This window comes from Varanus komodoensis, unplaced genomic scaffold (genome assembly GCF_004798865.1).
Source record: "Varanus komodoensis strain SLA01 unplaced genomic scaffold, ASM479886v1 scaffold16, whole genome shotgun sequence".
NCBI lineage: Eukaryota > Metazoa > Chordata > Lepidosauria > Squamata > Varanidae > Varanus > Varanus komodoensis.
Window position 1 is genome coordinate 14590892 of NW_025335468.1, and position 14232 is coordinate 14605123.

At 40.7% G+C, this 14232-nt stretch overlaps 1 protein-coding gene across 3 annotated transcripts in view; it reads right to left on the reverse strand.

Annotated features, from left to right (window-relative positions):
• Nucleotides 1–14232, reverse strand: part of STK33 (serine/threonine kinase 33) — a 79151-nt gene that overhangs the window by 24876 nt on the left and 40043 nt on the right. For all 3 annotated transcript variants that reach the window (XM_044425884.1, XM_044425885.1, XM_044425883.1), the window contains exons 6-9: nt 10782–10895; nt 7542–7646; nt 6220–6358; nt 2968–3056 (exon numbers count right to left, since the gene is read on the reverse strand). In XM_044425884.1, coding sequence (XP_044281819.1) covers nt 2968–3056; nt 6220–6358; nt 7542–7646; nt 10782–10895 — 447 coding nt within the window. The remainder of the gene's footprint in view (nt 1–2967; nt 3057–6219; nt 6359–7541; nt 7647–10781; nt 10896–14232) is intronic.

Below are 14232 nucleotides of genomic sequence, written 5' to 3' on the forward strand. Positions count from 1 at the left end.
TTTCTCAAATGATCACACATAAAACAGTGCTCCTTAAGCAGAGAAAGCCCTGCACAAATCCTCCTATAAATATTCAGAGACTACTTTTAACTTTAATCCTTACTTGCAAATTGCACTAACATTTGAGTATACATGAAATGCGAACTTAATTCATAAGATTCACATCAAGTTTATTCTACTATAGGGTTTGCATAAAAACTCTTAAATTAAAAAAGCAAATATTTTAACTGAGTTTTATTTTGAGTGTGTGTATTAAAGTTTTCCTTGGGGGCAGAAAAATGGGGCACAGTGGATGCTAGTTAGGAAGCATTGAGCAGGAGGGACAGAAGCCAGGAAAGAAGTCAAACAGGAAATAAAAAGAGTGGCTCCATGTTTGGAAGACATCCCTTACTTATTCAGATGTTCTACATGAGAGCAAGAAAGGTAGAAGATTTTTTCTTAAGTCAGGTAAGGAACGCTAGACATCTAGTATTTTAAGGGCTGCCATCACATTATCCACTTTATATATGCCCGGCCTTGAACATATACAAGGCAAGGCAAAGCGTCCAGCAGATGCTTTTCTTGGTTTGTTCCCACCCACAAGTCTAAGGAAGGCCTGACCAGGGCAGCACTACAAAACAGGACCTAAAATGCTCCCAAGAACTGATGTCATTTCTGTTTCTTCTCCAGTTACAGAAAAAGCACTGGTCAGCCTTATGCTGAATCCTATCTCTACAGATAGGCCACTATTGAGTGAGGGGAGAAAGGAAGATAGAGAAAGAGCTAGGCATGCCATTTTTATTAAGTATGGGTTTGAAATATTTAGATACCATCTAATATTTCAATGAAATCTCGAGACAGTTTACAAAAACAGTAAGTCAATAATGATAGCGACACAACAACACTTCAATAAAAAGCAGTAAACAATATATAACAAACCATTCAACCATTAAAATACTGAGAAAATAAAAATGGTTTTGGCCTGGCAGCAAAATAAAGAGTCAGTGCTGGGCATACTTCTCTATCTCCTACTATCTCCTACCTTTCCAACAAAAGAATATGGGTTCTTTGAGGACTGTTTTCCCCTTCAACAAGTCATGCCACCTGGGTTTGTATCACATAAAAAGTTGTGCTCATATAGAAGATTAAGCAAATGGTGCACAATATGCACTACAGCTCAAATAAGCCACCAAGGCTTGTATGTTGGTAGGCATGATGTTCATGCCTACCAGATCAATAGTTTTTGTCTAAAGGGCTAGTTCACACACAAACTGCAGCAGCTACTTCTCTCCACATATTTGCAGCTGTGTGAACAGAAGCAGAAGTGTAAAATTATTATCTGCGGATGTCAAGAAGGCTTATGTGGGAATTATTTCAATTTTGGCCTCACAAACAGCCTTGTTTGCTGGCTCCCATTGCAAGACAGTGACTAACCAGAAGTCACCCAGTGCACTTTACAAGTCTCTCCAATTCAAGTATTGCACAATAGTTCTCTTAACATATACTCAACTGGCACATGGATACATTCAGCAGTTATTCTCATAATGAGCAATTTCTGGATTCACTTGCTATTGCCGAAATCCGAATGCCATTTGTGTCAGTAATAAAGCATTTATAGGTACAGTTCAAAAAGTACAAGACACTGCTATCATTATAAGGAGCTTGAAAAAATAAAGCCAACTAGTGCCCAGAAATAAAATACTTCCAGGCCCCAATGCAGACATCCAACCAAAGAATACAGTGGGTTACAATACAGCAGTCTACAAACACATGGAGCAGGAAGGTTCACAGAAGCCAAAACCCTCTTTAAATTCCAAGGAAGAAGGCTTCTTCTGGTCTAGCAAGAAAAAGCTGAAGCCTGACACCACCACAGTGATGAAAACAAAGGGAATAAAATAGGGCCATGCAGTTTCAGCACCAACCAGGGCCAGGCCTGCCAGGCCTGGCATCAGCCAAACAACCTGCTGAGCATCATCTTTCTCTGTCCCAGTGTGTAGCACACGAAGAAGTCCCTGCTCTAGTATGAAAACTATCATATATTTCTTCATGTGAATGTAAGCAGAAGTGCATTCAAAAGCAAACATGGAGAGGAATGGCTGGTGAGATGCATATATGAACCAGCTTTGAGTCATAAGAGCATAGGAAACCACTGGTCCCTGTGGCCAAGTATTACTGACGAAGACTGGCAGCCGTTCTCCAGGAGTTCAGTGAGGAGATTAAAGCTGGGACTTTTGGCATGAAAAATGTGTGTTCTGCCACTGAGCCACTGTCCCATTCACGTGGAACACCGGCTGAAGTAAAAAACATTCAATCATATTATGTTCCTTTTTTTAACCACAGATTGTACCTTAGCACATCAGTTCTGTGTCAGCATGCACTTTATAGAATCCTCACAGCCATTTTATAATGGCTATAAAAATGGTAAGTAAGTACAAAGTAATATATAATTTAGCAACCATCAAGGGCCAATTATTTCCATACAAATAAATGTGTGTAAGTTTTTGATACATTTAATGCATCTAGGTAGTAAATACTTATAATATCCAAAGTCCACAAAGTAGAAACTAGCTGATATGTAAAACATCGTATGTTTTTCAAAATTGCTAAAATGTTTAAATTAAATTGTCAGTATTCATAATTCATACTAATTATGGCTCCCTCAGCTTACAGCTGCTAATGGCTTGAAACTATATACCCAAATGGTGTAAGCAGAAGAATAAGGTACATTTTTAAAAACATTTCTTTTTAAAATTACCTATAAGTATACTATTCTTCATGCAACAAGAATTTTCAACCACAGCACTTGACTCCTACATACCTGCAAATTGTTCTTGTGTCAGCCCTTTTCTTTCTGGCTTGATCACACCACTATTCCTCAGTTTAAAAGCTACTAATAATAATTTACTAGAAAATTTGACTTTTGATACTGTATCTAAAAAATACACAATCAAAAGTAAAGTGTTAAAGTGTTGCAATTTCTGGGCTTACCTTTATATTTAATTTAATTTCATTTTCTTCATCAATGTCACTGCTTTTAACCAAAATGTTTTCCAATTTCAAATCTCTATGAACAATATCTGTCAAGATGGAGAACAAAAAGCAAAACTGTTATTTATTAATTGCCTTGAAAACATTCTGACAAAAGTTTTAAACCTTTTTGACTGAGTCATTTATGAGTTCTACTTTCAATGTATTTTATCTTACTTTAATGCACATAAGCCAACACAGCATTCTTTCTTTTATAGAAAAATATTGTCTGTATATTCTAAGCTTGGATCAAACTAGATTCACTTTTCCAAGAAAGTTAAAAAAAAGAAATCCACACAGATTTTATGATATTACATATGATTGGCCATATGATTTACTTTAAAATCCCCAATTTGTAAAATTAAATGAAAATATTCAAAATATTTCCTGGATACAGAAAGATAAAGTTTAAGGATCAACAGTGGAAGAGATGAGAAATCTTTCTCATTTTGTTCCATATCAAATTTATTCTTATGCTCAGATTCACAGTTGTGCCACCACAGTTCCTCTCTGTCTTCCATCACCAACTCATACTTTTACTTTTAGAAAAACACACAGCATATGTTGTTGTTGTTGTTAGTCGCGAAGTCGTGTCCGACCCATCGCGACCCCATGGACAACACTCCTCCAGGCCTTCCTGTCCTCCACCATCCCCCGGAGTCCACTTAAGCTTCACCAACTGCTTCAGTGACTCCATCCAGCCACCTCATCCTCTGCCGTCCCCTTCTTCTTTTGCACAACATATATATAACATATATACAACAATATATATAGAAACAATCTAAATCATTACCATACAAGAAACAGGATGCATCATGCACTTTTCTAAATTCATTTTGTCATATTATTTGTAACATATTAAGCTCCTGTTTGAGATGAACTAAAACATGCTTGAAAACAATGGCTAAGATCCAAAGAAACAATTTAGACATATGTAAGCAATTTCCTGTTTTGTCTGCTATTATTTTGTTTTCCAGTAGCAGTTCTTTGTCCTGAATTAGAGAAACCATCTGCAGTTCTTACATTTGGAGGAAGGTGAAAAGAGGTCCTGCTTCTGGAAAGAGGGATTCCGAGTCATATTGTACAGATAAACTTTGCTGAACTGTTTTTTTGAGCAGGGCTTATATCTATAGCACCATTCGCCAACCTGGTGGCTCCTAATTTGTTTGACTTCAATTTCCATCTGTCCCAGTCCACATGGCCAATGATCTGGAATGCTGGCAGTTATAATCCAAAGCAGCTACATTATCCAAAACATGAGAAAGGCTGATCAACAGCAGTGAGGAGATAGCAAATACTACTTAAGATTATTTGCAGCATCCAACTTCTGTTCTCTTTCACTCAAGGGATGAGTATTTTCTGAATTCCTGAAATAAATCATGGCTTCAAAGAGCTAAATACTAATTAGAATAAAAGCATTACAATAGTAGAAACATAGAAACAGAGCAAATCAGAAGGGTCCTCCCAGGCCATCTAGTCTGACCTCCGGCACCAGCCGGCTCCACTCATGACATGCTCACCATCCAGCCTATCTTTGAACACCCTCACCGATGGGGCCTCAACAACTTCTCGTGGAAGCCCATTCCACACCCTTGGGGTCCTAACTGTCAGGAAGTGCTTCCTGGCATCTAAATTGAACCTTGGTTCCCTGAGCTTTACTCCATTGGAGCGTGTCCTGCCTTCCTCTGCAGGGAAGAACAGATCTCTACCCATCTCCATGTGACATCCCCTCACATACCTGTATGTCGCCAACATATCCCCTCTGAGTCTCCTCTTCTCCAGGTTGAAGAGACCCAGTTCCCTCAGTCTCGCCTCATTCCCCATCCCCTGCAAACTGGCCACCAACCTTGTGGCCCTACGCTGCACTGACTCTAACCTGGCTAAATCCTTTCTGTAATGAGGGGCCCAAAACTGAGCACAATACTCCAGTTGCGGGTGCACCAGAGTCGTATAGAGTGGTAATAATACCTCTCTCGATCTAGAAGCCATACTTCTGGCTATGCAACCAAGGGTGGCGTTCGCCCTCTTGACCGCATCACACTGCTGACTCATGTTTAGCCTGCAGTCAACCAGTACCCCAAGGTCCCTTTCACAAGTGCTGCTCTCCAGCCACTTGTCACCTAACCTGTACTTATGACAACTATTCCTATGCCTCAAGTGCAAGACCTGCACTTATCCACATTGAACGCCATCCTGTTGTCTCCTGCCCACTTCCATAGTCTGTCCAGATCCTTTTGGATCTGGAGTACCTGCTCCTCAGTTGTGGCCTCTGCTCCAGTTTTAGTGTCATCTGCGAATTTGATCAGCAGACTATTCACCCCTTGTTCCATGTCATTGATGAAAAGATTAAACAAGATCGGCCCCAGGACAGAACCCTGGGGGACCCTGCTTGTCACTGGCCACCATCCCGATGATTCCCCGCTAATGGTTACCCTCTGCTTTCGATCAGTCAACCATGCCCTAATCCACCAGACAGTGCTTTGGTGTATTCCAAAACTCCTCAGTTTCTCCACCAGGATATCATGGGGCACTTTGTCAAAGGCCTTGCTGAAATCCAGGTATACCACATCCACTGCATCCCCTCCATCTAGCCATCTCAAAACCTTGTCATAGAATTACACAAGGTTTGTCTGGCAGGACCTCTTTTTGCGGAAGCCGTGTTGTGTGGCTGTCAGCCTCCCTTCCCTATCTATCGACCAAGTCGAGGATGTTTCCCCCTCTTGTCACCTCTCGGACCCTCTGTGTGAAAAACCCTTCCTCTATAGCTTCTAGGAAGCAACGTGACCTGGCTGTCACCTCCGAGTGAATCTCCCAACTAATATCCGGGAGATTGAAATCTCCCGTAATTACTGTGTCTCTCCCCTGAGATATCCTTAGAATCTGGCCTGTCAGGACATCATCCAGGCTCTCAAGTTGACCTGGAGGGCGATAACATACCCCCACTGTCAGGTCTCTTTCCCTGTCAAAACCCCTAAGTTTCACCCAGACTGCCTCTGCCGAATCCCCATCTGTGCTGCAATAACATTGTAGTAATAACATTTTATTACTACAGTGTTATTAACAAATGTAATAACATTTCAGTTATTAAACAGGAAAGACTTTATTTTTAAAAGAAGGCTGGTTTTCTGTAACTATGGTCACAATATGGAATAAGTCATACAAACAAAAATATAGTGGATATTATTAAATACGATAGATAATTTACAGCCATACCTTTTCTATGAAGATATGCTATTGCTGATGCAAGACTCTGAATTATGTGTCGTGTCTCATTCTCTGTAAATTGACCTTTCTTTTGAAGAATTTCTTTAAGTTCTCCATCCTCGCATAACTCCATTACAAGGTACATGCGCTAACATTAATAATATATTTGTATTATTTATACTTTATTATATAAGGTAGTCAATTATTAATAGTTACTTTTAAATTAAAATACCTAGAATAGTTTAGACAGGGAAATGCAAAACTTATATACTTTACTTTTTACAAAGATTGAATACATTTATCATAGTTCTCATGTTTTTGACTCTAACGGGAATTTCAAACAACATTCAAAGTGTCAAAATACAACTTATATTGGTTATAAGTGATTCTGGAAAAAGCAAAACCTCATTTAAGATTAAATGGCACCATAATTTTAGATGCATTTGTACAACCTGAGAGGATTCTTACCACTATGAGCTACAAAATACAGACTTAACTATCACACCTCCACTATCTCCTTCCTTCTTGCAGCTCACTCATTTGGGAAAATAGACTGGGTTCCCCCACACTGAAATAAATGAGGACTTCTTAGCATATTACATCCATGTGGGTATCTGAGCATATAAAGTAATGTTAAGCAATTTGTGGTCCTATAGATGTTTTGCCCTACCATTCCCATCAGCCAAAGAAAAAGGATGATGAGTGTTGCAAACCGAAACAGTTGGATGACCCAAAGTTTCCCACCCCAATATAGAGAACTGAACAGGATAGCAAATGTAGGAGTTCCACCAAAATCAGTTATTTTTTTCCAAGTAACTCATCACTGTTAAAAACACCCCAGGCACTTCAAACTGAACACAGGACTCTCACATGACTGAAGGGTCCCCATGCACTCCAACAGTGGGAATGTTGCTGCAGTTAACAGGGAAGCTGCAAATGCTGACCTGTGGCCAGTAAGTTTAACAACACTCTGACACTCATCCAGGCAGCATTTGCAGAAAGCTAGTGATACTTCCAGCTCATTTCCAAATATTCATGCTAGCTGTACTCCTAAGAAACATTTCAGAAAAGAGAAATGGATATAAATGCTGCAAACTGACAGTCCCCATGAGACCGACATACTACGAGGAGGGGAAAAAATGGAAGGCAACATATGACAGAGAAGTTTTAATCCCAGCAGTGTCTACACTGGTATCAGAACTGGATGGTGGAGACTTCCTCACATGCTGTAAAACCCATCTCTGTAGGAATTCATCAGCAACCTGTCTGCTGTCATCACATCTTGTTTGACCTTTGAAATTCATTGTGAGAGTTACATTATGAAATCTTACTTTTGGTGTCTCAAACACTTCTTCGAGATGAATTATATGCTCGTGGTTTACTCTTTTTAGGATGCTCACTTCCCGCTCAAGCAGTTTCACAGCAGAACTTCCAGCCTTAAATAGTGAAAAAATAGATTTCTTATATGTTCAGGTGTAAAATACATAGCTTCTTGTGAAACAGATCCTGTTTAAATATACACCAGCTACTTGAAAAGCGGGTTCTACAGCCACAACCCTACACAGACTCAGATCAGGAGCATCATGGTCAGACACTTGTTCTCTACTCCAGCTGCTACTGGGATCATTGGCTGGAGGAAGGAACTGTTAGCAGTTAATAAAGAAAACAGAATCCTCCTGGAAAAGATGTGCCAACAGAGCTAATCTCTGCAATCCTTTGAGAGAAGCCTCCAGGCCATCCCTTTGCATTTCCCAGCACCTATTCGAGAGAACTGCCAGCATTTAGAACTTCATCATATATTAATTACTCTTTTCCAGATCTACTAACCTGGGCCCAGACTATAAGACTCCATACAATGTTTTCTTGGATCTGCTATTATTGCTGAAGGCACAGGTCGCCTCAGTGGCACACAGCATCTTCTATCAGCTTAATGAGGTATACCAAAAATGTCCTTACCTGGACAAAGATAGCTTAGCTACAGTTAACAATGCTCTAGTAACCTCTCCTCTGTTTATTGCAGTGCAATAAATTGGGGCTGTTTTGAAAATGGTCTAGAGACTGTAACTGGTCCAAACTAGGCCAGCAACTTTGTTATTTGGAACTGGTCAATATGAACATATTATGCTAGTGCTTTGTGATCTGCCCTGGCTTCCCGTCTATTTCAGGTCCAATTCAAAAAGCTAGTATTAGAAACATAGAAACACAGCGAGTCAGAAGGGATCTCCTGGGCAATCTAGTCTGACCGCTGGCTCCAGCCAGCTCCACTCATGACATGCCTACCACATGCATGTCCAGCCTATTCTTCAACACCCTCACCAATGGAGCTTCAACCACCTCCCATGGAAGAACATTCCATATTTCAGGGATGCTAACTATCAGGAAGTACTTCCTGGCATCCCCCTTGAATCTTGGATCCCTGAGCTTTGCCTCATTGGAATGCATCCTGTCCTCCTCTGCAGGGGAAAAAGGTCAGAACCCACCTCTGCGTGACACCCCCTCAAATACCTGTATGTCACTAACAGGTCCCATCAAAGTCTCCTCTTCTCAGGGCTGAAAAGACCCAGATCCCTCAGTCTCTCCTCATATGGCTTATCCTGCAAACCAGCCACCATCCTTGTGGCCCTTGGCTGCACCAAGTCCAACCTTGTTGTATCCCTCTTGTAATGAGAGGCCCAGAGTTGAACACATTGCTCCAGCTGAAGGTGCACCAGAGTCATATAGAGTGGCAGTAGTACCTCTCTCGATCTAGAAGCCATGCTTCTGGCTATGCATCCTAGGGTGGTGTTCATCGTCTTGACTGCCACATCACACTGCTGACTCATGTTTAGCCTGCAGTCGACCGGCACCCCTTTTCAATTTCTGCCCTCCAGTCACTTGTCCCCTACCCTGTACATATGACACCCATTCCTATGCTCCAAGTGCAAGACCTTGCACCTGCATTGTACATCATGCTGTTTTCCCCAGCCCACTTCCACAGTCTGTCCAGATCCTTCTGGATCTGGAGTAGCTGCTCCTCAGTTGTAGCCACTGCTCCCATTTTGGTATCATCTGTGACTATTAATTTAATTTAATTTTAATTTAATTAAGACATTTATATGCTGTCCTTTGCAGCAGCCTCAGGATGGCTTACAATGTTTTAAACAATTTGGATACAGATTACTTGAAACCTCATTGCCACTCACAGACACTAAGTTTATCCTCAGAGGCTCTCCTTTGCATTGCCCCACCAAATGAAGGGAGGTGGATGGCTACTAAGGAATGAGCCTCTTAGCTGTGGCATCTCACTCGTGGAATGCCCTCCTCAAACAGGTATATCTGCTGCCTACCTTGTGGTATTTTCTGAACCACCTTGTACAGAACAAATGAGTCCCGTAATGCAGAATGCACAAAACCGAACAGTCTGAAACTACTTATTTTATATGAAGTACTGGCAGTTTCCATATGATAACCAACATGATTATGTCTCCCATTTTAAAGGAAGATGGGAGACATTAGTGAGAAAAAGGCACTAAAGATAGCACAGTAGTCAATATAGTCTCCAATTACAAAAGGAGTTTTGGGTACAAAAATGTACTAAAGTTATTTAGATTCAATGTTAAAATAAGAGCATCACTACCTGTGTCATGTCCTCTATCAAGGATAGAATTGATATTGAATAAGATACCATGATCCGAAACTTCTCCAAACCATTTTTTAATCCTACTTAACATAGCTTAGGCTAACAAAATGTAGCCTTGCAGGAAATACTTGTCACAGATATTATTTCTTATTTTAGTGAAAATAAATAGAGAAATATATTTACTCTTTACAGGATACCCAGAGTATCTCAGAATTTATTCAACCCTGAGAATGAGGTTGGGTGCTTGCGGAAAAGAGTATTTGCTTTAGTTCCTCCATTACCAAAAGGAGGATGTTGTGCTCCCACTGACAAGCTCACTGAAGGGATAAACCAAGGACTGTGCTTGCCCTCTTTTTTGCTTAACCTCCTTATATGACTGAGGGCAGCTAGAAAATGGTATGGCTACATTGCCACATCAGCATCTCTGACAACTGATGCACGAATCTTGTCTCTAGAAGAGAGATAGGATTGGAAGTTTGGAGTATGAACAGGCATGCCTTTTTTGGGGAGAAAAAAGAAAAAGGTTAAAAGGAAGAAGGGCTGGAAGGAGAGCCACTGTAATTTGTGCCTTGCCAATTTTCTGGCACAAACTCTCCCTACGTATGTACCAGTGGGATTAAATAGTGAGGGAGAGTCACTGGGTCTATGATAGTATTTTTTTCTTTTTGCATTAGTATTTATATTAACTTCTATTAATATTTTCATATTCCATTTTAATAAAAGAGCTTAAGAGAAGGAAAAAGATTCATACCAATTACTGATATTTGAACGACTCTGCATACCGCTGTCATTGTGACAGAGGATCTATCAATCCCAGTTTACATATGGTTTTTCCCCACTAGTTTTTGGGACAAAAGCTACATGGGCTGCTGATAAAAATTATGCTCAAAAGTTATTATTCACAACATCTGCAAAACAAAAAAAATCTTAATCCATTACAAATGATGCCTACCTTTTCCCGGTTCACTTTTTTGATTGCCCACTTTATGCCTGTTTCTTTGTGTGTTGCTTCAATTACTACACCAAAGCTTCCTTGTCCTAATTTCCTTCCAAAAGAATAAATTTGCTGCAGAAATAAATGATGAAGAATGTTTTGCTACAGAAGAATGTTCAAGCAATATATATAATGGTGAGGGAGATAAATATATATCATGACATGCAAATTTCAATCACAAATCAATCTCTTATTTCTGAGGAAATAAATACTAAGTTCTGTTTCAAAAACATACTATGTACAATCTCAGTAAATATATAAATATATAAATATGTGATGCTTTAAGCCAGGGGTCCTCAAACTTTTTTAATAGGGGGCCAGTTGAAAGGTGGCGGCTACACGGGTGGGCCGGTGAGGAGTGGGGGGCCTGGGCACGCGGGCTGGTGAGGCGTCATCAGGTGCGGGCGGCGGCAGCTCGCTCACTCGGAGATCTCCCAGCAAGTCCAAAACCGTCTCCGAGTGAGCAAGTCACCGCCTCCAGCCCACACTGCAAGGCAGCAGCGAGCGGGCGTGTGCGGGGGAGGCAGGCAGCAGTGGCTTGTTGGGAGATCTTCTAACGAGTCCAAAACCATCTCCAAGTGAGCAAGCTGCTGCTGCTGCTCGCACAGCAAGCACGTGCGCAGGCGGGGGGTGGCGGTGCGGGCCGGATGAATGGGCATGGCGGGCTGGATCCTTTCCGTGGGCTGTAGTTTGAGGATCCATGCTTTAAGCATTAATGGGCAATGGGAGAGGTGAATAAGAAAGAATAAATGAGAAAAGAAAAAAATGATTAGATTTCCTTTCCCACAAATCTAAGACACTCCTTGTACAGTCTCACCAAAAGCAATTTCCACTCCGGTCTCCACCTACAGTTTAATACTACAGGTTTTTATCTGTAATCTTGTTCAATTAATATTCTTCTAATACTATTTTTGCTACCAGTTTTGCTACCATTTTAAAAAAATATTTATTTCTAGCTGCAGTATAGAAATGAATTGTGTCCACTTCAGTGCCCTCCTCCCCATTTTTAGTCCAGAAATATTCACCACACTTTTTTATAACTTTAGCTAAAGGCAAAATGGGATGAGACATTGTAACATGTAACAAAATTTTTCTGATGGAAACAGAAATGCAAAGAGGAATATTATTTAAGGCTAACAACAATAACTTTTAGACTCTGGGACAACAAAAGTGTTGCCCTTTCACAGAAGATTTCGATTTGTTTGAGGAGATTAACTAGCAGAGACATGGCTGACTAAGCAAATCAGTTTCCTGCCACCAAACGTAATCTAACCAAAACCTTGGCCAGAGAGAGCCCCAAGAGTGTAAAGGTGCAATCCTATGCATGTTTAGAGGGAAAATCCTTTAGCTCCCAGCATTTCCCAGGCAACCATGCTGGGAGGAGAATTATGGGAGTTGTAGGACTTTTTCTGTCTGAAAGTACACAGGACTGGACCTTCAGCAGATTTTTCATAATGTATTACAGCCTATGCAGTAAGTCCAGAAACTGACTTTTGTTATCACTCATTTGGGAAAACAATGAAAATTGCCCTTGATGGCTCACCTTTTTATTTATTTTAGAAATAAAAAGCTGTGCCTTATTTTTCAACAAGATTGCACAGCTGTAAACAATTAAAAATCACAACAAATATCAAAAATATTTAAAATCAAATTATGCCAATAAAACGGTGGTTGTAGTTCAATCAGAAAAAAATGTTCAAGTAACAATAACCATTTCAGCAGGTGCTAAATACACTAAATACAAAAGGACAAAATCCTGGAAATGTAATCATCTGCAAACTGATGATCAAGGGCTAAATCAGAGGGGAAAATCCAGTGCAGCTCCTGCAGCCTTGTTCAAGCAGGGAGTCCATATTGGAAATAAACCCAAGCTGAGACAGGGGGAAGGAAAAGCAAAACATATTTCTACACTGATAAGAACCACAGTGCAGATCTAGCTTGCAGGTGAAAGAGGAGAACGCAAAAGTTGGCTTGAAACTCAACATCAAGAAAACTAAGATCATGGCATCTGGTCCTATCACTTCCTGGCAAACAGATGGGGAAGAAATTGAGGTAGTGACAGATTTTATTTTCTTGGGCTCCAAGATCACTCCAGATAGTGACTGCAGCCAAGAAATTAAAAGACGCTTGCTCCTTGGGAGGAAAGCTATGGCAAATTTAGACAGCATAATAAAAAGAAGAGACATCATCCTGCTGACAAAAGTGCATATAGTCAAGGCTATGGTTTTCTCAGTCGCAATGTATGGCTGTGAAAGTTGAACCATAAAGAAGGCTGAGCGCCAAAGAATTGAGCCCTTTAAATTGGGGTGCTGGAGAAGACTCCTGCGAGTCCCCTGGACTGTAAGGAGATCAAACTGGTCAATCTTAGAGAAGATCAACCCTGACTGCTCTTTAGAAGGCCAGGTACTGAAGATGAAACTCAAATGCTTTGGCCACCTAATGAGAAGGAAGGACTCACTGGAGAAGAGCCTAATGCTGGGAACAATTGATGGCAAAAGAAGAAGGGAACAGCAGAGAATGAGGTGGCTAGATGGAATCACTGAAGCTGTCGGTATGAGCTTAGGTGGACTCCGGGGGATGGTGGAGGATAGGAGATCCTGGAGGAACGTTGTCCATGGTGTCGCAATGGGTCGGATCCGACTTTGCGACTAGCATAGCATAGCAGATCTAGCTAGTGGAAGAGATTGATTACAAACATAAGGCTAGCTTCTGTTTGAGCTCAGAATAGGCTCAAATTTTTAGTGGTATAGACAAGATCATAAACTAAAGTTTAGAAACAGACGGTACCAAATTTGAGAGTCCAGATTATCACTTAGTTTTAAAACACAAAGGAACTCAGTCTTCCAAGCCACATCCTTTCATGTATAGTCTACCCTTTGTCTATTGTCCTCTCCAATGACCCATTGACTCTTGTGCTTTCCACTAAATAGAACATCTCCACTCCCACAGGCACGATTAACAATTAACATATATTTCCAATCAAAGGAATCAATTGGAAGATGAGCAATTCTCTGCTCATACCAAAGATGTGCCTCTGGGCAGGTGGTGGATGGGAGATTCCATCATTTGACACACAAACTGGGGTTCTGATGGGAAGTAGACCCCATAGTAAATTACCTGCTTGGTACAAAGGTTGCAGGTATCATGTGTCATGTAAATAGCTTTGTAGATAGCACTGGGATGAAAGCAGTGGTTGCTGTCCATGTTGGTACCAATTACATGGGGAAAAATAGGTGGGAAGTCTATATTTCCCAGTAGAAGGTGGAAATTCAGGACCACCAAGGTGGCTTTCTTTGAAATGTTACTTGTCCAGCTGAGGAGTCTTGATTCATGGATGAGGTGGTGGTATATTGAGAAGGAGTTTGGATTTTTTTGGTAGTAGGAAACATTTTGGGATGAAAAATACAAT